Source organism: Protobothrops mucrosquamatus, unplaced genomic scaffold (genome assembly GCF_001527695.2).
Source record: "Protobothrops mucrosquamatus isolate PMUCROS unplaced genomic scaffold, P.Mucros_1.0 scaffold_300, whole genome shotgun sequence".
NCBI lineage: Eukaryota > Metazoa > Chordata > Lepidosauria > Squamata > Viperidae > Protobothrops > Protobothrops mucrosquamatus.
The window spans coordinates 35,873-58,820 of record NW_015386376.1 but is presented as its reverse complement, the minus strand read 5'-3'; the positions used below and the strand labels follow the sequence as shown (position 1 = coordinate 58,820).

Below are 22,948 nucleotides of genomic sequence, written 5' to 3'. Positions count from 1 at the left end.
CCCTCCTTTCCTCTCTCTCCCTCTCTCTCTTCCTCCCTCCTTTCCTCTCTCTCCCTCTCTCTCTTCCTCCCTCCTTTCCTCTCTCTCCCTCTCTCTCTTCCTCCCTCCTTCAATTTACCAGACCTTGATGTAGCCAATTTCTCATTCAATGGAGCAGTTTTTCACTGTGATTCATATCAATTATATGATTACACAAAGTTATTTGCATGGAATTAACGTATTGTACACTTTGATTTAACAGATATTTAGCAGACATCCTCTCCTTCCAATTAGTCCCCTAAAATGACTTTTCACTATATAGTATATTCATTATTTTGTGTGTTGGTGACCATATTTATATAGTACTCTTAACCAGATCAGTTTAAATTGTTGCTCTCAACCAACAGATGAAATTTGGTTAATGTTAAACTTTGGGGGCTTTATATGGTATGTTGTGCATCCCATTTCATTAGCTTATGATTTAATAATGATTTTTGCAAAAGGCAAAATATGAATTATTTCAATAACTGTGTATTCTGCAAGCATAACTAATATGGCTCTAAAAGAAAGCAGCCTAACAAATGATTTTATAATTAAATGATTCTACAATTTTATTAAGTGAGCTTATTCATGTTTATGATCAGTTACTATGTAGCAATTGTCTAACAGAAAAAAAAGATGGAGACGTTGTTTGTAGTCTTTTTCACTGCAGTTATTATCATTTGAGTTACTGTATGAACTAGAAACTCCATTTGTGTGTGGACTGCACAACCACAATACACGTTAAAGTATGTCAATGAAATGGTATACAAAGCATTTTATGTTTCATGCCTGTGACACTGACCTCTGTGTTTTTTGTTTTGTTTTGTTTTGTTTTGCTTGTATATTTTTACAGTTCTGGCCTATTTCCTCTTCTTGCTAACGCTGCAATGTCTGTTAAGCCAGCATTGCTCAGCTTGTATGAAATGTATTACCTTCCTTTGGGCAAAACATTGAAACCAGGCCTGCAAGGGTTGTTAACTGGGATCCTTCCTGGTTTGGAGGAGGGGTCTGAGTATTATGAAAGGTAAGGCTGAAGAATAATGGAATGTTATTGTTACCAAAGCTTATCTTCTTTGTTTTAATTGGTTATGATACGAGAGTTAATTTTCTGAAGGAAAAAAACCCCCAAAGATTTTGGTGCATAAGTCTAAAAAACTATTGGAAATTCCAGCTTCAATATCGAACTATTTTTCTTCTTTCTTGTACTGAGATACTATTGTGATTGAACTGAGGAAAATCTGCTGTGCCTAACTTTTATATGAGACACAGGTTCAGTCACAATTCATTATAATTCACGCAGGACCAAGCAAGCAAGAAAAGCCATCTTGTTGGGATTTTTATGATTCAGGCTTCTATAGTAAGACTAGGCCAGTGGCCAGCTTGCGTATTAGAGGCCTAGGACAATAAGTAGGGAATGATTGTTGGGAATGATTATTGCAATGGTCAGGTAATTTTGCTTTGCATTAGCTAAGAATCTGACCATGTACAAAAAGCAAGTAAGAAAATGTAGCTGCATTGTATGTGTNAAATCAGGATCATATGTTTGCCTTCTGATACTTTTGAAACCCACCCCTAACAAACCTCAATAAAAGGTTTGTCTCGAGCTAGCTCGGGGCTCACTCACCCCGAGGAGAATTTGACTCTGTGTCTTTGTTCTCACTCCGTCCGGCGCGGGGATGCCCGGACCCTCTCGTGGTGAGCCCGTTGGCCACGAGAAAAGCCACACCATCTATGTGTAGTTACTTTAGCATCCAGTCTGAATTGTAATCCATCGTAGATTCTCTATATCTTTTGTTTAAAATTCTGGATTATTGTAACATTTAAATTGGTCACAAGTTTGTTTCCATTAAGAAGATAGTTCTTAATCCTCTCAAATAAAATACATCTGTTATGCATCTGTTTCTAAAAAGATACAGGAGAATTTCAAGGGAAGAAGTTAATATTAGCCTTACCTTCCCAATAAATTCCACCTGATAAAAGCCTTCTCTAGAAGCATCATTGCTTGTTTTCTTTGAACCTTCCTGCACTTTTGTTTTATCCTCTATTGTTGCTTGTGTTCCAGAACTAACACTTTACTAGAGAAAGTTGCTGCAGCAGTGGACCAATCAGCTTTCTACAGTGCACTGTGGGGTAGTCTTCTTACTAGTCCTGCAATTCGGCTGCCTGGCATTACTTATGTCCTCTCCCATCTAAACAGGAAGCTTTCTATGGAGGATCAGCTCTATATAATAGGTAGTGACATTGAATTAATGGTAAGTGTTTATGAAACCATAATGATAGCCCTTAGTTCTTTGCCTTCCTAATTTTTGATATAATCAGCTTATAAAGAAACAATGCCTATATCCATGGTGGCGAACCTTTTAGAGACCGAGTGCCCAAACTGCAACCCCAAACCCACTTATGTATCGTCGTATGCCGGGTGGATGTGGCCCATTGGGTGGGTGTGGCCAATTGGGTGGGTGTGGCCAATTGGGTGGGTGTGGCTGCAGTGGTAACGGCAGACTGGGTGGGACTAAAAAGTTCAATCAATCAATTCCAACTTTGTGAGATCTTTTTTTTTTCCTGCAAGAAGTTGAAATTGATTGATTGAACCCTCTTTTTTTTGCACATGGTGGTGGAGGCCTAAAGCGAAAAGGTTTTATAAAACCCAGCTGAAGGCCTAGGACTGGGGCGATGGTGCGCGTGCCCACAGAGAGGGCTCTGCGTGCCACCAGTGGCACGCGTGCCATAGGTTCGCCATCACAGGCCTATATACTGTATAAGTGAAAGGCCACTCTTGATTAAAACAGTTTTGTAGAAGGGGACTTGTCACAAATAACACCTTCTTCTGTACTCCTTCCTGTCAAATCCCCCAGTAAGTGATCATTTCCTCTTCACATGTGTCTTCCAGATTACTGGGCAATTCCCAATACTATCCCCAAAATGCAAAGGGCCTATTAAGGACGTATATAATACAAATTTTTGATTACTTTTTTCCTTAGTTATATTTGACTCATTATTACAAAACTGAAGAGTAAAAAAATAATAATTGTTTATTGGGTGAGATTCATTATATTTTAGCTCACACTTCTACAAGGACAGGAGCACTTCCTAATTATTTTCGAATTGTGCATACCTTATTATTCATAGTATTTTTGGTCTGAGAAGCTGATACTTCTAATAGCTCATATATTTTCCTTGCTGATGAAGTCTCTGTTCTTCCTGAATCAGACATTTGGCACTGAGCCAGTTCAATTTATTCATTTCTCTCTTACAAATAGCTTGTTTCCTGATTTATGTAATGCAGCTATCCTTTTCCTAAACAGCTATTGGGCATCCGTGCATACGTTTATATATTTAAAAGCCAAAATCCAGACTACAGAAACAAAGGAATGCACAATTATGTGTATCATTCCATGCATAAAGAGAAAATTGGAAGAAAAATTATCTGAATAGGGATTGCAAGTATATAATGTTTTTGTACAAGTGCAGTTTTTAATTAAATAGCATTATTAATCTGTGTTCCTTTCTAATGGCAATTTTATTTCAGGTAGAAGCAGTAAGCACTTCAGTGCAGGATTCCAGTGTCTTAGTACAGAGGAGCACACTTGATCTCATATTATTCTGTTTTCCATTCCACATGAGTCAGGTAAAGTACTTCTGAATCTTCATTGACTGAAGTACTGATATATTACCCACAAATAAAAAATTCCGTCTTCCTTTCTTCAAATTGTCCAAATCTGTATAATATTCTAGTGTGAAACAGTAACTCTTCAGTTGCTAGACTTTTATCTACTGTATTCAAAGCTTCCTTTTAAAATTCTATAGATGCATAATGTAGTGGAAATCAAAGAGTCCATTCTTGTTCTGATAGCAACCCATCATATCTTAAAGAACACAGCTCTCAAAAAACTCCTGTGCTTTGGGAATGGCATTCCAGAGCCATGTTTTTTCATGGAAAAGTGTGACCCTACTTCAGCCATCCTGCTTCTTAGTCACGTTTCTAGTATTAAAAACAACACTACAAATTCTTCAAAATTGATGCTTCGTAATGTACTGGAAGACATGGGAAATGCCTCTTATCAGTAAAGCAGATGAATCTTTTTCTAGTTTACTGTGGCTGCTTCAGTAATTGCTTATATAACTGAGCATATTCGACCACTTTACATTTTACAGCATGTTGTTTAATTTCATATCCCGAAATTTACTGGTGAAAACTGCTTTCGGTATTTTGAATCAATCTCTGTGCTTAGACTATATAAACTTGACCATTCAAATTTGCTTTAAGTTTGTGGAGTAGGAAGAAAAAAATACATCTTTTCTCATGCTAATTATTTTTAAGCCTTGTACTTGAGGGCTATGATATATTCACCTACATTTTGTTACTAAAGCTAATAAAGATGCATTCATATTTCAGTCGCAGCCCATATAAATTTCTACTGGTGCTTGAAAGTGAAGTAGATAATCATTTTTCCATTGTATAATAAAGGTTTTGAATGTGACACTTGTTTAAATGTGACATTCCCAATTTTAGGCAACACGCCCAGACATGATCCGAATTCTTTCAGCATCTCTTCATGTAGTGCTGCGCAGAGACATGTCACTCAATAGGAGGCTTTATGCCTGGCTTCTAGGTAGGTGTAGATTTTGTATATTTATTTATATGCATATATCATATTTATCTGAAATGTGTAATCTGCTTTTCAATGTGCAAAACTCTCTAAACAATAGTATATGATTTTAATGAGAAATCAAAGAATATTATTTAACATATGAACACTAATGCAAAATTGAATCAATGAGAGCTAGTTTGGTATAGTGGTTAAATAAAAGTTTATGAGCTATAGTCCTGCCTTAGGCACAAAGCCAGTCACTCTGTCTTAGGCCTAAGAGCAAAGAGATGACAAGCCAAGAAAACCAGATAGACTTGATTGGAAAGTCTCCATCAGTCAAAAATAGACTCAAGAGCAGGCATATGTACACTCACACACAAACACATTCAGCAGTTTTTGTTACTAACAGAAAATGTAATAAGCCACGTAAGTTCTAATCATCTTATTGTTGGGAGATTGCCGTTGTAACTGTTTGCAATTGGAGCTATGTATTCTGCAGATTTTCTGTTTTCTTTCATTATTTTCAAAATCAAAAATAGTTTAGAGAATGCATTTAAAGTTGTCATTAAAAAATCATCATTAACATACTTAATTATCTTCTCAGATTCAATTTGTGCAAAAGGGATCTTATTAATAGTGAGAAGCTTGTTTGATATGGTAATTATTCCAGTTCGTAGAACAGGAGGCTGCATCCTTACACTCATGTTATGCCCTTGTGACCTTCTGTTTTGATTAGCACAGGGGTAGGCAACCTTGGCTCTTTTATGACTGGTGGACTTCAGCTCCCAGAACTCCTGAGCCAGCATGGCTGGCTCAGGAATTCTGGGAGTTGAAGTCCACCAGTCATAAAAGAGCCAAGGTTGCCTACCCCTGGATTAGCACAATCAAGGCTGCCCTTGAAGAACATTGAGAAGCTTCAATTGGTACAGAATGCAGCTGAATGGCTGCATTTAATGGCTCAGATTATTTGGTGCATGTGACACCACTGCTCCTATAGCTGCATTGGCTACCAATTTGCTTCTGGATGCAATTCAAGGTGCTGGGATTCATCTTTAAAATCCTACATGGCTTGGTGCTGGGTTATTTACGGGATCATCTCTTCCCGGTTGGGAGATTTCAGGTCATTCAAAATGAAACCTCTAATTTAATCACAAGACCGAACCAAAGCTAAATAGTACTCTTGGTTTGAAACAACTCGGTATTTCTGAGCTCATGTCTGATGATAAGTCTAAATCATAGTTTTAAAGATTATAATATGAGGCCTTGTTCTATAACTATGTAAATTAAATGGTGTTTTTTTCATAATCAGCCATTTCATGCACAAAGACTTCCAGTTTTGAAATAACAAGCTTGTATTGAATTGTGTACGTGGTAGCTAGATTGATTTTGTCAACAAGATTTCCACTCAATGGCAAAAACTTGGAAACTTTATGTGCTTTTGCGACAATATACAGGTAGTCCTTCACTTACAGCAGTTCGTTTAGTGACCGTTCAAAGTTACAACAGCACTGAAAAAAGTGACTTATAACCATTCCTCACCCTTACTATTACTGTTGCAGCATCCCCAGGGTCATGTGATCAAAATTCAGATGCTTGGCAACTGAGTCGTATTTATGACGGTTGCATTGTCCTAGGCTGCGTCAGGTGATCACATTTTGCAACCTTCTGGCAAGCAAAGTCAATGGGGAAACCAGATTCACTTAACAACTGTGTTACTAACTTAACAACTGCGGTGGTTCACTTAACAACTGTGGCAAGAAAGGCTGTAAAATGGGGAAAAACTCACTAAACAACTGTCTTGCTTAGCAACAGAAATTTTGGGCTCAATTATAGTCACAAGTCAAGGACTACCTGTAGTTTTATAGCTTTGTAATTTTATTGTGATTGTGAGCCACCCAGAGTTGCGCTACAGAATAAATTGCCATACAAATATTTTAAATAAATACCCCACAGTTCAGTTTCCAAGAATGTCATGAGTGTATCTCTCTCTCTCTCTCTCTCTCTCACACACACACACACGAGAGAGAGAGAGAGAGAGAGAGAGAGAGAGAGAGAGAGAGAGAGAGAGAGAGAGAGAGATGTTTTATGGTCTTATGAAAATGAACAATATCAGCTATTGGGGAAGGTGACAGTGGATTTAGCTCTTCCCTAAACTATTTTTATTTGATTTATTGATAGCATTTTTAAATTGCCCTACACCAGAGGCTCTAGACATTATGTAAAATAATCAGAATATAATACAAAGCAATACAATATGGTTTTATATTCATACAATATTTAGCAGTGTAGTTCCTTAATTTGTTGGTCTAAAACAGTTCCCCATTATACATGGGGTGTATTATACTACCTGTTAGGAGTGTTTTAAGACTGCATGGATTAATTGCTTCACTGCTGCTTCTTCCTAATTAAACAAGTAGGGCACTTGTTTAATTAGGATACCTCTTCCTTATTAGCCAACTGTTTATGTTTCTTTCTTAGAGAATGGAACTCCCTATGCCATCCAGGCTGTCCTCCACCCCTAAAGTAGACAATTATTCCTCAGATATGTTCCATTTCAGGTATTGAAGTGAAATTCAGGTATCAGTCCAATCAGTTTCTGTACATAGCACAGAGAGAGTACAATCTGCTTTGCTTAAGGCAGCAACATGTCACCTGCAGTCTTATTACATCACGATTCTCTCTATGGTACCTTTACATAGTGCGGGATTTTTGTAAGAATTAGGGCAAGGTAATCTCACAAAACACCTTTAGGATTTGGATATACGTATATAAATGTATGGATGCATGTGCATTTTGCAAAATTGCTACTATTTCAGTGACTTGAATCCTTGTGAAATAAAAGTGTGAAGTCTACAGTACATAAAATTATCTGTGACATTTGGGTATCTTTATAGATATGGTAGAAAAGCAGCCTGATATTTTGCTCTTATTAAATTAGTTTCCTTTTATTAAATTTAACTTAAAATGGTCTTTCCTCTTGCCAACAATATTTGGACGGCAAAATGGTGAGTTCTCATAACTCCGATCTTGTGCTCCCTGTTCTTTGTTCTTGGTTTGCCTAAGCATAGCGTTGATTGGGCTTTTATTTTCTTTGCTTGAAGGTTTTGATAACAATGGGGCTATTACAGGACCTAGAACTACACGGAATAGTAATCCTGAAGAGCATGCAACATACTACTTCAATACATTCTCTAAGGAAATGCTAGTTCAGGTAATATGTTTGTGTGTGTTGGAGAGACAAAGATATATCTGTGTTGTATAATTTTCTGGGTGCTGAAGTTGATCGTGGTGTGAGCTTTTTTGCTGTAGCATCAGAAATAAATCTTGGCAAATCACATTAAACTGATCATGGATTGTCAGTTATGTAATGTGATATATAAAGTGTTCTTCTCTCACAGAATAGTTTTAATTTGTCTTAGGGTTGTTGGAACACACTACACAGTTCAGTTTCCAAGAATGCCATGAGTGTATTCAAAACATACCCACCTACACCCACACCCACACCAAAGAGCTGGTTCTATAAACAAAAAGGATGAACATGCAGCAAGGTCTCCTACTGAGGAAGATCCTAATGGATTTTGCTCTTCCCGAAAAATATTTGTTAGATTTATTAACTGCCTTACTGCAGAAGTTCTAAACACTATAAAATAATCAGACTGCAATACAAATAGCAGTACAATAGTTTTGTAATAGTATTACAACAGTAACAGTAACAACAGTAATGGTGCAGATCTTTGTGTAGCTGTTTAAATATCATAGGACTTCTGGAAAATCCAGATCTTAATTATTCTGTAGGAAACCATGAATGAGGGCCAAACTTTCCTGGGGAGTAAGTTGTTTCAAGGGAAGGGAGCTGCCAAAATGTCCACCTTCTCTGTCTCCTCTAACTTTTACCAAGGCACTTTATTCAATCAGATTGGGTGGGCAGAATTCGCTCGGAATAGGCAGCTTTGAAATTACCCAGGCCCTGAGACATTTAAGACTTTACAAATATTAATCAGCACTTCATATTGCCCTTGGAAACAAACAGATCCCATAACAAAAGATTGTGTGGCAATGCCCTGATTGTCCAGTAAGCATGTAGGCAACTCCATTTGCACCAGTGATAGTTTTAAGGTGGTCTTCACTGACAACCCTGTGAAGAGTGAATGGCAGTAGTGGAAGCATAAAGGAAAAAGGGAATAAGTAACTGTCTTCCACAATCCTTTCTTATGTTAGATTCCTTCCATGGAGTCCTTCCATGGTTAAGCAAACCATAACTTAGTATAGTCCATTAACCAGATTTGTATGTGACCTTGTACTTAGCCTAAATTCTCGCAAATGCATAACATGTTTTGATGCTAAAGTATCTTATCTTACAGGCTATGGTGGGAATTCTGCAAGTCAATGTGCGTAGCGAAGAGAACACATTGATGCAAGATCTAAAGCCTTTTCGGATTCTTATCAGTTTACTGGACAAACCTGAGCTAGGTAACTAAAATTTAATTGGCAATGTGTATGAGCATATGGCAAATGTTGTGTTAGACTGGAGCCTGAATAAAAACAAAAAACTAGCTTGGACTTTCTGAGTACGTGTGTTCGTACACTATAAATAAAGCAGTAATCCTGATTTTATAGCCAACCTTTCCTCCTTACCTTCTCTTGTTATCCAAATTACTGCTCCTCTTGTCCCGTCTTCAAATGCTGTTGCCAGCCTATTACCATGTAGATTGGTGGTGCAGAGTTATTGTCATAGGGAGTAGAGTAGGAAGGGTGGTGTCATTCCAGAGGAGTCCTGGGAAAAGTTAAAATTGTGCTTATGTAACAATAATGGGAAATTATTCGGGGATCTAACAATTGTCTAGCACTGTAGGGATGTAAATGCAGTGAGATACATCAGCAGACAAATTTCGGGTCAAATCTCAGTAAAAAATTACATCATATAAGTAATACAAGAAAAATGGCACTAGAGATAACCAAGATTGTAGATTAAATTACAGATGGTAATATGCATGTGTTAAGAATTCATAAAACAAACACAATGATAGGTAAGAGCCTATCATTGATAAGTAAGATAGGTAAGATAAGAGCCGTGGTGGTGCGGTGGTTAGAATGCAGTAGTGCAGGCTACTTCTGCTGACTGCCGGCTGCCTGCAGATCGGCTGCCTGCAGATCGGCAGTTCGAATCTCACTGGTTCAAGGTTGACTCAGCCTTCCATCCTTCCAAGGTCAGTAAAACGAGGACCCAGATTGTTGGGGGCAGTATGCTGACTCTGTAAACCACTTAGAGAAGGCTGTAAAGTATTGTGAAGCGGTATATAAGTATAAGTGCTATTGCTATCAGGTTAATGCATTGTACTTCCAGTACCAAAATGTCTTCCCCCTGAAGTCATTTTCAACAGATTTCAGAACATTTTTATTTCAACTAATAGTGTAAAAATTATTTTGCCCAGTTAATCAATTTCATAATATTAGTGACATAAATGCCTGGAATAAAGTGCATGTAAACACTTTTCAACTGTATCAGTGGATCCTTTCAGATAATTACACTTAGTAATTGAAATCAATGAAACATAAGCCAGCAAACATTTATACAGTGAATGCACAATTATTTGTTTGCCTTGTAAGAATCAGCTTTATATTGCAAAGACTCTGTTCTCGGCAGTTCAATAATAACGAAAATACGTTGATCAAATCTCTTCAGGATTTCCGAAAATCTGTTAATATCAATAAAATACATATAGTGCAGGATAATTTATCAATATAATTGCAATTCTTTCCCTTATTTTTAGGACCTGTAATATTAGAAGATGTACTAATTGAAGTATTTAGGACATTATACACTCAGTGCAAAGCAGAACTGGATATTCAGATGGAGTCTTCCTTCAGTAAGGATCATACTCAACTAAGCAGGTGATTAGGAGTGGGGGGGAAAGAAAGAAATTGCTGCCATAGTCCTAATCATTCAGTTTCTCCCAGAAACATAAGGCTGCTGTTAATTAGTTTTCTATGAATAGCAGGCTTCCACGCCAATTGAGCCCCCCCCAAAAAGTATGCAGATAATTGAGGGGGGAAAACATTATTTTCACAAAATAGGTGATCATTGTGGATTTTGGACAATATTTCTGACGTTTTTCCCTCTTGGTCCCACAAGGAGGTTTGCCATTGCCTTCTTTTGAGATGTGTTTTGATTTCTTAATTGAGTCTGCAGCTCCGATATTTCCAGGTGGTCCCCAATCCAGATATTACCCAGACCCCAGTTAGCTTCTGAATACAAACCAGATTAACCAGGTTACACTTGCTCAGTAATGGTTGACCAATATTAGAAAGTGCCATAAGTCATTAGTAAGGATCCTATTTGTCTCTGGTTTTCTGCCACCTTATTGTACTCTTTGGGGCCCTTAACGCTCTACTAGCACTGCTGCTGTTTCCTTTACTTCTTGTCACTTTCATGAAGTTAAAACTGAAAAGTTGTCATCAGGGAAAGAGTAATTTTTTACACTTCTTCAGCCACTTTCTTATACATGAGTTCCAGGAAGTTTGTGGCAGGCAGCAGACATTTTTGTTTTGCCCCACATTTTGAACACTTTTTTTAATATAGAAGAAGTATTATGAAATATCCTATGTGGAAAAAATAGTAAAAGTGAGAGAGAGAGCCAGAAATCTCAGAAGGAAAGGATGGTAATAAAATGAAGCATGGCTGTTAAGAAACAAAGAAATAAGTTTGAATTAGGAATATGCAGTAGGTGGTTGACTATGTACGTATTTCACTGAGCTGTTGGGCTTTTCTTTCAGCAAATTGAGGGAAAATAAGAAAACAGCAGAGCTGATTAAAACTGCCAATCTTCTGTTTAATTCTTTTGAGCCTTATTATATGTGGGACTACATTGCCCGTTGGTTTGAAGAATGCTGTAGGTAAGATACATTTCATATAAGTGTTTTTATATTACCGTTGAAAAGGTATATTTTATAAGTAGGGTTTCATATTCCTTGAGAAAATAAAAAAAAATTGGTTCATTTCTGATCTGAAGGAAAGAAAAGCTGCATAATTCCAAATATTCAAAAGGGATCTGTCTTTTAGAAGGGGAGGGCTGATGTGGAAGGTGGTACTTTATTCTTTTGAGAGAGCATGCACTGGCCATGCTATCACATAATTTCTGTCTTGATGGTCTTCACAATATATTTCACTCTAGTGAAAGGCACTGGTTTTAGGATATGTGAAAGTGTTCGGTGTACTTAGTCCAGTGGTGGCGAACCTATGGCACGCATGCCAGAGGCGGCATGCGGAGCCCTCTCTGTGGGCACGCGCCATTGCCCCAGCACACATGGTCTCTAAAAGTTCGCCATCACTGGCCTAAGGCCAGCCAGCCTGGAGCAGCCATTGGGGAGCCCATCATCCCACCTGCCAGAGACCCCCTGGATCTCCCCCGACCCTGCCCCCACAGGTGTCCCTCCCCATAAGCAACATCGAGGTGGCCACGCCCACCCCAGCCATGCCCACTCAATCTGCCATGACTACTGCAGCCACACCCATCCAGTGGCCACACCCACCCAGTCTGCCAAGCCCACTGTAGCTGTGCCCGCCAAGTGGGCCACACCCACCCGGCACCCGGGGATATATAAGTGGGTTTTGGGTTGCAGTTTGGGCACTTGGTCTCTAAAATGTTTGCCATCACTGGCTTAGTCTATATAATGATCCATTCAGATGCACACTAGCAGTCAGTGCTGAAGGTTATGAAGCATGATTCTGTATAGGGGTCTTTTTCCTGGGGGGAAAAAAATGACAGGATGTGATTTTTAACTCCCTGCTAAAACGTTTGCCCTTTGAGAAGTTATTCTGGAGAGTTAGGGAGCTCTGCAAAATAGTGTAAGAGTTTGTAAAGGGCAGGGGATTCACGGGCAGCCTAATCCATGGGAAATATTAATAGCGATTAAACAGAAACACAATTTTTTAATTGCTTCTTTCAAATTCTGAATTTAAAAAATATATTTGAAGAGGGGTTGGGTTTTTTTTTGCAACTGAAATACAGTTCTGTTATTTCCACTTCTGCTTTATCGTTGTTTATTGGTTGGTTTGATTTGTAGTGCTGTCTATCTCACCTAAGTGATTCTGAGCAGCTGACAACAGCTAAAACAACAATTCAATTTTTTAAAAAAGTTAAAAACTAAAATGCAAATACCTAAAACGTTGATAAGTCTTTTAAAACAAACATAACCATATTTATAACATAAAGAGTTGTAGACCGTGTTTATAACATTATAAAATCGTAGTTTAAGAAATGGTTACAAAATCTACTTACAGTTTCTAGTCCTGCAGATGCTGTGCTACCAATGCATAAACTGTGCTTGAATTCATAGGCGGACTCTGCATGCTCGATTACAGGCTGTGCCTGGAGGTGCTAGTGAACCTGCTGAATTCCCTCTCACCAACTTTTGCCTTCTGGTTGATTTTTTGTTGGATATAGTCTCTTTGGTAAGATTCCCTTTGTTCATGCTGATTATAGTCTTCCTAATAGTTCTCTTTTGTTTTATAACAGTGGTTCTCAACCTGTGGGTCGGGACCCCATTTGGGGTCGATCGACCATTTCACGGGGGTCGCCAAGCAAGGCTGTCCGCCATTTTTTTTGTCCGCCATTTTTTCCCCCTTTTCCGGCAGGTGCCTTACCTCCCTTGGGCTGGGCCAGCTGGTGGTCGGCCTGCTCCGTCTCTGCCGCTTGCCAGCTACGCCTCGGCCAGCGCAGGGGGCGGAACCACGCATGTGTGGCGCTCCCGGGCAGGAAAAGTCCTCGACTTACGACCGGTTTAGTCCTCGACTTACGACCGGTTTAGTCCTCGACTTACGACCGGTTTAGTCCTCGACTTACGATCGGTTGGGGTCGCGGCATTAAAAAGGTTGAGAACCACTGTTTTATAAAATAGATGGGCTGGAGAAGTGTTTGACTTTAAATCAGATAACAAACAATATTATAGGCTCCCAGTATACTAACAATCAAAGGCTATAAGATGGAGACTAGTCTTTATACATAGGATCTGTTTTATTTCTTGTCACGGTAATTTCTCTTTTTCTAGATTTCTCATTACTATTCTGCTTTGACTGTAGATTATTATTATTTTTTGTCAAATCTGCTAAATAACAGTAGTTCTTTTGCATGTATCACAACTACCTGTTAGATAACAATATATGTTAATGGAGGCTCTTGAAAATGCTTTTTTCCTATTACTGTATCTTTCTTGTATCTTCAAATTCTTTGCTTTTTCATTTCAAAGCCTACTAGAAGTATGAAAGTGCTTTGTCAGGTATGGCATTCTTACTGGTTTTTTTTAATTAAAAACAATCTTTTGTGCGCACATCTGACAATATGTATTTTGTAAAATTTGTTGTGAGAAAACTGAAATTGCTCTAGTCTTGACCATCATTTTTGAACTATCAGTTTCCATTATTAACTTGTTTTCAAGTGATTATTATTAACAGAATAAATAAAATATTTATAATATATGAATATTTTTTCGTATTATCAATGAACCATATATTGATTCGAGAAGAAGGAATTAGCCAGGTAATGTTTTCATTGCTTTAAAGAAAGTCTGAAAAGTGCATGAGAGTTACTCAAAAGTCATCACTTCTGAAATTTCCTAAAGGTTCTGCTGATTTCTCTTGTGTGCTGGGATATGTTTGTGTATATTTGTCTGTAAATAGATGTGAAGAATGTGTGTAGGATATAAGACTGTAAGTTTTCTCAAAAGACCCTCCCTTTCCTTCTGTTCTTCTGACATCTTCTCAGTTCCCACCCGGCTCCTAAACCTTCCATCTTTTCAGGAATTTTTTGAATGAACTAAACTGTGTTGACTAGAACTGATGGGGGAAATCAATAAAAGCAACACAGTGGCAGCTTCTATTGCTCTTAAAATCCCTATTTTAGAAGGGGCTCATTCCTGTCTATTTGCTTTGGCCCCTACCATCCCCAGGCCCCTATCACATTTAGTAGGGTTTTCCAGTATTAAAGAGAAGTCTGGAAATGGTATCTCAGTCTTCTGGATTAAGTAATTAATATCACTTAATATGTCACATCTTTTTTTAAAAAAAAAAATCCAATTTCTGGAATTTGATGGCACATTTACATTGAAGTTGCAGTTCACTAGATTAATAAAAGAGGGATGATTTAATAATGTGCTTTTTACTTTGTTTTTAGGAGACGTATATTGAAATACAGACAGAACATCTGCCTCAGCTTTTACTTAGAATGATCTCTGCACTGACAAGCCATCTTCAGACACTGCACTTGTGTGAGCTGACCGATTCCTTGAAACTCTGCTCAAAGATTCTTAGCAAAGTTCAACCCCCCCTGTTATCTCCTGGTACTGATGGTGTCCTACAGTTACCAAACAGACACAATGTTCTCAAAGAATGGGAAGAGAAAAAGGTAACTCTGCAGATGTCATTGCTTTGTTTAAAGATTACAGATTATTAGCTTTTTAAAAAGATATGCTGTCAACTTAACTAGTATTCTGTTGCTTGAAAGTTGATGACCTTGAAGAACAGGTAGGTCAGTGGTGGCGAACCTATGGCACGGATGCCAGAGGCGGCACTCGGAGCTCTCTCTGTGGGCACACGTGCCGTTGCCCCAGCCTCGCCTCCCCCCGTGACCCGCTCCTCTCCAGCAGTCCCCCTGAAGGAGAGTCGCCCCTGAGCGTGGCCCACACGGAGCAGCGCAGCCAAGGACATGGCAGCCAGGCAGCGTAGACAAGACTCTGCCCTCACACCCCATCATGCACAGTTGATGCTGCAGGGCGCGGGCAGAGGGCGTGACCGCCATAGCGCTGCTGGGCTGCCTGGGCGATCTGCAGCGGGCCCTGGAGTCGGTGAGTGGCCCTGCGGGCAGGCGGGGTGAGGGATGGGGGGCAGAGCGGGGGCGGGGCCAGTTTCTGGGCACTCGGTCTCTAAAAGGTTTGCCATCACTGAGGTAGGTTATCACTGTCTCTAAGATCTTATCTTCTTTGTATATTTTCTGTGCTGAAAGCCTGTCTGGGTACTCTACGTTCATCAGCACCATAGCTTGGAAGCTTGTTTTCATTGTCTCTAGTAACTGAAGAAAGTTTAGAAGTCATTTCCTGCCCTTACAGTCAATAGAGCATACCACCTTTCCCTGAAACTAAAGATAATAATGAAACCTTAGTCTTGATAACCTGTTCAGTTGTCGATGTCTATCGTTTCGAAGTTACAGGGAAAAAGTAGGAGGGGGGAAGATAAAAATAATTTTTGGGGGGGATTGAAATGTATACAAAATTTATTTTTATACTATTGCCAATAAAAATAAAAAAAATAACACAATAACGTGACAAGTATGCATAATTTGACTTTCTCATAATTTTTTTTTTGCATTTGAACATATTAAACATAAATATATAATTTAGTCAGGTAGCAATCATGATTACCGATGGAATATATTTTTAAATGTTCTTCATTTTTGTTATAAATGGAACCCTAAGTGCAGACCTGGCGTATTTTAATTGTGTCAGTTCGGAAGTTGAAAAACAAGGTTGCAAACAGAAGAAACTATTAGCAGGACAATAAGACAGAATTATATCACAGCCAAGAGTGCTTCATCTAGCCTCTATGCCAGGGGTAGGCAACCTTGGTTCTTTTATGACTCGTGGACTTCAACTGCCAGAATTCCTGAGCCAGCATAGCTGAGTTGAAGTCCACGAGTCATACAAGAGCCGAGGTTGCCTACCCCTGCTCTAGGCTAAAAGAAGATCAGGCTCTGAATCATCTTTTCTTCTCTGGAGAAAATGGTGATGGCTCTGAAGCCACAAATATATTTGGTTCTTGAGTTGCACCACTGCTTGTCCTCTGTGTATAGGAACTGTACTACTCTGCTCTATTAGACAAAAGCCTTCCTTTTACTAGTTAATATAAAGCCTTTTGCAAAAGCCTGTTTTGGCAGGCTTTGTTGACAAAGTGGCCTGCAAAACTGAAGGCAAACCAGGTAAAATTATGTGGAGAGATAATCACAGTAATTCATTAGTACTAAACAGAACAAGGCTTCGGATTTATCAAGCACTTCTGTAGATACAAATATATCATTTTATATGTAATTTGCTATCAAGGTGCATCAAATCATTAATAGTCATATTCAGGGCTTTTTTTCTCATAGAACACCCAGAACGGAGTTCCGGCACCTTTTTTTGATGGAACCTTGAAGGGTAGGCAAGGAGGGTTGTATGACATGTGTGAGTTCCGACACCTTTTTTTTTTTAGAAAAAAAGCACTGGTCATATTCAACTTGATTCAGATAGTTCAGACTCAAAGTTTCTCATACATTAGAATTCAGTGAGATTTTACTTAGTTATGGTTTAATTTATTAGGCGGATTTTATCATCCTGTTTTGTATTATTCTAATATGCAGAGACCACATAGTGTTGAACAGGATTTACCTCAGTCTAAATTTTATGTGGGATTTGTAAATTGAGAACGAGGATCATTAAAATTCTAAAATAAATTGTGGAAGAATACAATAAGTAAAAGAAATGTACTCTTGCCGTTGCCTTTTACTTGTAATCCCAAAAAAAGAAGAAGAAGGGTTATTTTATGTTATTTAAATCTTAATCTTCTGTCTTGAGTAGATGCCACTAGTTGCTGTGGAAAATCCCAATGATGTATTTGAGGATGGAGAAAATCCCCCAAGCAGTCGATCATCTGAAAGTGGATTTACTGAGTTTGTACAATACCAAGCAGATACAACTGAAGAGATTGACAGGATGTTGAGTGGGGGTCCTGGAGTACCTACCATCCCCTTTATGGGCAGTGCCTCCTCCGAGACAGAGTCTGCCTCAACGGTGGGTTCAGAGGAAACCGTCGTACAGCCTCCTTCCAAGTTGACCCAAGGGACAGGATCTCGAAGTGGGAAGACAATGACAATTCAAAAGACTGCAATGCAGTGCTGTTTGGAATATGTCCAACAGTTTTTAACCAGATTTATCAACCTCTACATCATTCCAAGCAATTCATCGTCTCGGCCTTTGGCAACAGGGATTCAGGAGGACCTTGTAAGAGGGAAAGGAGAGACTGCACAATGCACAAGAGAGTCGCAAGGAGATGCATCCAGAGGGAAAAAAACAGCTAAGAAGACAACACCAAAAGAGTACCACTCTGCATTCATTGCTGCATGTCAGCTCTTTCTTGAATGTTCAAGTTTTCCAGTTTACATTGCAGAAGGAAACCATCCCTCTGAAATCCATGCAGAGAAAGCAGACATTGGTGAGTAATTATGTATATGATATCTAAGTTTTTATATATTTGACTGAACCTTGGGAATTGGAGGGAAGAGGAAAATTATTTCTGCATTGCTTTTTGTTCCCTGCTTTATGTAAGTAAAGAAAAACAAACAATGTTTGCTTTGTATGGGAAATTAGAACATAAAAGTTACAGATATGCTGAGACAGACTAATGAGTATTTAGCATATTAGTGTACATAAGAGTACACATGACATTGAGTTAAATGCACATCTTTACATTTTAGTGCCTGTTTATGACAGACTGACATTGGTCAGATTTGCATAACACAATCAGAGAAGTATGTTGTTTGGACCTACTAATCCACTCAAGCATAGTTTAATCTAATTGTTAGTCAAACTATTTTCCCCTGTTTAGGGAAAACCCAGAAACCTAATCAACCAGTTGTTCAAGCTCTATACACTCAGGTTTCTCTAGAAATGAAAGAAGTAGAGAGGCTATATAACAAACATTGCTGCACAACATAGTAGCCATAAGGTATGCCTTGCAATAGATTGATTGGCTGCAGAGTCCAAGCTACATTTTTAAAAAAAGTATTTGAATTTATAAGTTGCCCTGCAGTAGTAGAATCTGGGTGGCATACATCAACTACTGATGGGTGACCAATGAGTAAGAGTTTGTTAACATAATGAAATGCTTTTGGTTATACACTTGAAATTAAATCTTTTCAATGGAGAGGAGGAGACTAATAACAGTATAGTTTTATTAATCTTCAAGAACTCTAGGAGTTTTTCTTCTTTGATCATGTTCTAAGTCACCCTCAGGGATTTCCAGATGTGAGGACTTCTGTTATAATTTTCAGCAAGGGTCATGTTGACTGGGGAATTCTTGGGGTTGAATCAACATATCTTGATATCTCTGAATTGTGGAAAGCTGTTCTAGATTCTTAAAAATTAGTTTCAGTTTCTTCTCCACAATCCGTTCTTATATCTGACATCTGATGCTTTTTTTAATACTATATATTCAGCATTCTGTGCCTAAATTCAGGAAATGTTATTGGTTTGCCTCTACTAAATCAGTCTGGGTTTTTCTTTATGTGGCACTTGAACTCACATTCAAGCATTAACATCAATGCTTTTGGCCATTTAAGTTTGTATTACTTTTTGTATATGTTGGGTTTTGCTTTTTCCACATATAGTTGCTATATATATAGTTGCTATATCTGCAAAAACTCAATGCACCATAATGTTAACATGTCCATCATGAACCTGGAATGAAATATTTTGAAAGGCATTTTATCCCTAGTTTTTAGTTATTATCTTTATAAATTAATATAGGTCTGAAAATTCAGGCACAACTCTTCCAGTTCCACTTCTGTTTTTAGTAGCATCTGTAAATCAGAGTGGTAAGTTTCAAAACCGAAGTTTACTTGCTAAGGTGATAGCAAAGGTGGTGTATCAAAAAGGCATAATTAAGCATAAACAAAGTATTCTCTGATTAGAATTCTCTAAGCTGAATGGCCTTTCCATCTTGCCTTTCATTAAAAGTTACCAAACTGAAAGATTAGGCTCTTTTTTTTCATCATCCATTTTATTGGGTATCCCAAAATTCTATAAATGAAGTCATATAATAATCGGGATAGTTGAGTAGATAAGCAGGATGTAAAAAAATATTATCCAGATGTATGTCAAATATGGTACAATGCAGGGATAGGCAACCTTGGCTCTTTTATGACTCGTGGAATTCAACTCCCAGAATTCCTGAGCCAGCTATCCTGAGCCAGGAATTCTGGGAGTTGAAGTCCACGAGTCATAAAAGAGCCAAGGTTGCCTGCCCCTGGTACAATGTAAAATATATAATGCTTTTATATTTTTATATAACACAAATATCTTTCTTTCTTTCCAGATTGTGAGCAAGAGCAGCCTCTTTTGTGGCTCCAGACCCTTATGAATGCTTGCAGGCAAGCAAATGATTTTGGTGTCCAAAGCATTACTATTTCTTTAATAATGGACTTGGTTGGATTGACTCAGTCAATTGCTGTTGTCACTGGAGAAAACCAGAATAGTGTAGAAACAGCGCAACCTCTGAGTCCAAACCAGGGAAGGGTAGCTGTTGTTATCAGACCTCCTCTTAATCAAGGCACCCTCAGATATATGGCTGAAAAGACAGATTTTTTCAAGGTACGGGAGATCATAACATTTTAATAGTTAAGAACTTGATTTGGAGTGATTGTGTTATCAGCATCAACAATAGTATTTGTACCATTAGGTAAACAAAATTTCCCTTGGGTTGTCTTCCTTGTCTTGTCCTCCCACTTTCCATCAAAACCAATTTGGTGAACCCCCAGAACAATTTCTGAGGAATCATGGGGAGCTATAGGAGAAAGAATCAGGAGGGGAATCACTCTGATTGCCTGTTCTATGACTAAAATTGTTTTCACTTTAGGAAACTCAGCATTTCTTTCATTCTTAGTTTAGTTCTTTAGGAATTTGTTCTGTTTATAGCTTTCAGGGTTATTTTTAAAGATTGTTAGTCATATTTATTATTATTATTACTACTACTACTATTACTACTACTACTACTACTACTACTACTACTATTATTATTATTATTATTATTATTATTATTATTATTATTATTATTATTATTATTATTATTATGTTAATCATCAATTCGATTCACAGTCTGGGACTGTTAAAAACTTAACAGTTCAGGTCCTAACCAAGGACCTAAGAGGTATTAAGAGAACGTCTGGGAATATGGGCAGTTCTGAATAGGGTGGGTTGTTTTTTCTGCAAAGGCGGAATATTTAGGACTAATAAGTTCAAAATTTCCATGTATCTAGGCAGCCCTTTGGGTATTGCTCCAAGGGCTCCTATTACTATTGGCACAACCATTAAATTCTTCCTCCACAATCGCTCAACTTCAATTTGCAAATCATGATATTTCGTTGTTTTTTCTAGCTGTTTCTCTTCAATTCGTGCATCACCTGGCATTGCAATATCAATGAACCAGACTTTTTTTTTCTTTTCCACAATATTGATATCAGGCATGTTGTTGTTGTAGCTGTTATTATTGTTATTTTAAAGCTGCCCCTCTCCTTGGCAGTGTACTAATTTATTCTTTTTTTTCCTCCAGACTAAAAGTTGATATTATTTTGCTGAGTAGATTTATCAGAATAATGTTGCTGAGATTCATTGTAAAGTATAATTCTCTAAGTAATTCAGTTGGAATACAAAACTGTTTCTAGTTTGAATTATCATTTTACAACATTTACTTCTAGGCTTTATATAGGGTTGGGTGAAAAATCATGAGTGAAACTATTTTTATTCATTGGGGCTTTTTCTCCCTCTGCTCTCTGAAAAGGCTTTCCTATGAATTGGCAATGGGATTGTGGAATGCTATGGGATGTGACAGGTGGAGCTGGAGTTGGAGGGAATTGACTGAACTATAGATGCTGGATATTTGCTATTGGTTTATCTGTTTGTATCTCACTCAAGACATCACACATGAGTATCTTACCATATGCAATCTTTATCCTATCAATCCTGCTAGAAAAATGGCTAAGGAAGAAATGGTTAATCTCAAGTCACTCACAGAGCTCTATAATTGAGTGGGAACTTGGCCTGATCATGCTTAGCCATAGCATTATGCTGATTTTAAAGCAGCGCACACAAAACTGCCTTCCTCTTGTATAAGAATACAAGAATACATTGTATTCAAGCAGAAATGTTTAGCACTTTTATCAATAGCTGAAATAGAACATCCAAAGGATATGACTCAGTGGTTATGCTAATGAAACTTTTTTTTAAAAAATCAAATGCTGTTATATATGTGATTATTCTGTTTTACTTTCCAAAGCATGTGGCATTAACTTTATGGGACCAACTGGGTGATGGGACCCCCCAATACCATCAGAAGAGTGTGGAGCTTTTTTTCCAGTTGCATAATCTAGTTCCATCTTCTAGTATTTGTGAGGATGTTATCAGTCAACAGCTGACCCACAGAGACAAGGTAAATCTTTCTCTCTTTTTTCTGAATAGTATCCTCTTCTAACCTCCTTTCCCATATTTACTTTCTTCTGGTGATCCTTGTGTGGGAAATACCGCCCCCCCCCGAGAAAGAAATATTTTTGGAAATATTTAAAAGGCAGAATATATTTCCCTAAAGAATTTTAAAAACAGAAACCAACCCTGCCCCCAAGTCTCTCTGTCCCTGGGATTAGGAAGAAAGATCCCTAGAATCAACACCAAAAATCTAAGAGTCATCAGCCACAGCCACAGGGAAGCAGGATATGACCCTTGGGACATAATAGGATTAATCCACCACCATCAGAATACCAGAAAGGCACACTCAGACTCAGGTCAAAGTTCATGCCACAGGAAAACTCCAAACAAAAGGCTCCAGAGGGTATAAAAACCCACTCCCTACATGTGCTCACTCTTTTTCTTCCAGAGCCATCTTTCTGTCTGGCTCTCCTCTTCAATAAACTGCAGCCTTCTTTCTAAAGCAGTCGCCATGTTGTTTATTCCCGGCTTGGACTGAACCATGATGAAGACTTTTCCTTCGACACTTGCAACCTGGATTGCTCTTCTAATTTTGTTCTGGTGCAACCTTTAGTTTACTTCTTAAATGGATTGGTCATGTCATTCCTCTCTTTTTTCTCTTCCCCACTCCAGATGCAATCTGAATAGCTTTATTCATTGTTTATATCATGGTATGTTCAGTATGAAATAGTTAAAATAACAGTCTAATTTTTTACGTATGACAAGCTCACCCTTCTCATGTGGTAAAATACTTGCAGTCTGAGCTGAACAGTTTATAGTGTCAGTCTCACAAATGTGTTGAGAAACAATTCTGAATATTTTCACTTCCAATTTCTTTCTGAGTAATATATTTAGGATCACATTGTACTACTGAAATGAAATTGTGATAGCTGTTTTTTTCATTAGGATTAGTGTTAGAGTTCTAACATTTAAAAATGCCTTGGTCATCGTTTGGACAGTTTTCTTCACTTATAAGTTTATATAGTAATCTTGTTTATTCATTTATTATTGGTAAAATTATATCCTACTTTTCTGAGGGCTTGAGATGGCACCCATGACTGTACTCAATTTCTGCA

At 38.1% G+C, this 22,948-nt stretch overlaps 1 protein-coding gene across 1 annotated transcript in view; it reads left to right on the top strand.

The window, feature by feature from the left end:
- The window catches only part of DOP1A (DOP1 leucine zipper like protein A), a 59,744-nt gene that overhangs the window by 4,654 nt on the left and 32,142 nt on the right, over window positions 1-22,948 (top strand). The window contains exons 3-15 of the mRNA XM_015832082.1: window positions 875-1,045; window positions 2,084-2,273; window positions 3,551-3,649; window positions 4,535-4,634; window positions 7,715-7,824; window positions 8,975-9,083; window positions 10,385-10,505; window positions 11,388-11,507; window positions 12,951-13,065; window positions 14,783-15,013; window positions 17,217-17,850; window positions 19,732-20,006; window positions 21,688-21,840. Of these exons, the coding sequence (XP_015687568.1) occupies window positions 875-1,045; window positions 2,084-2,273; window positions 3,551-3,649; window positions 4,535-4,634; window positions 7,715-7,824; window positions 8,975-9,083; window positions 10,385-10,505; window positions 11,388-11,507; window positions 12,951-13,065; window positions 14,783-15,013; window positions 17,217-17,850; window positions 19,732-20,006; window positions 21,688-21,840 (2,428 nt within the window). The remainder of the gene's footprint in view (window positions 1-874; window positions 1,046-2,083; window positions 2,274-3,550; window positions 3,650-4,534; window positions 4,635-7,714; window positions 7,825-8,974; window positions 9,084-10,384; window positions 10,506-11,387; window positions 11,508-12,950; window positions 13,066-14,782; window positions 15,014-17,216; window positions 17,851-19,731; window positions 20,007-21,687; window positions 21,841-22,948) is intronic.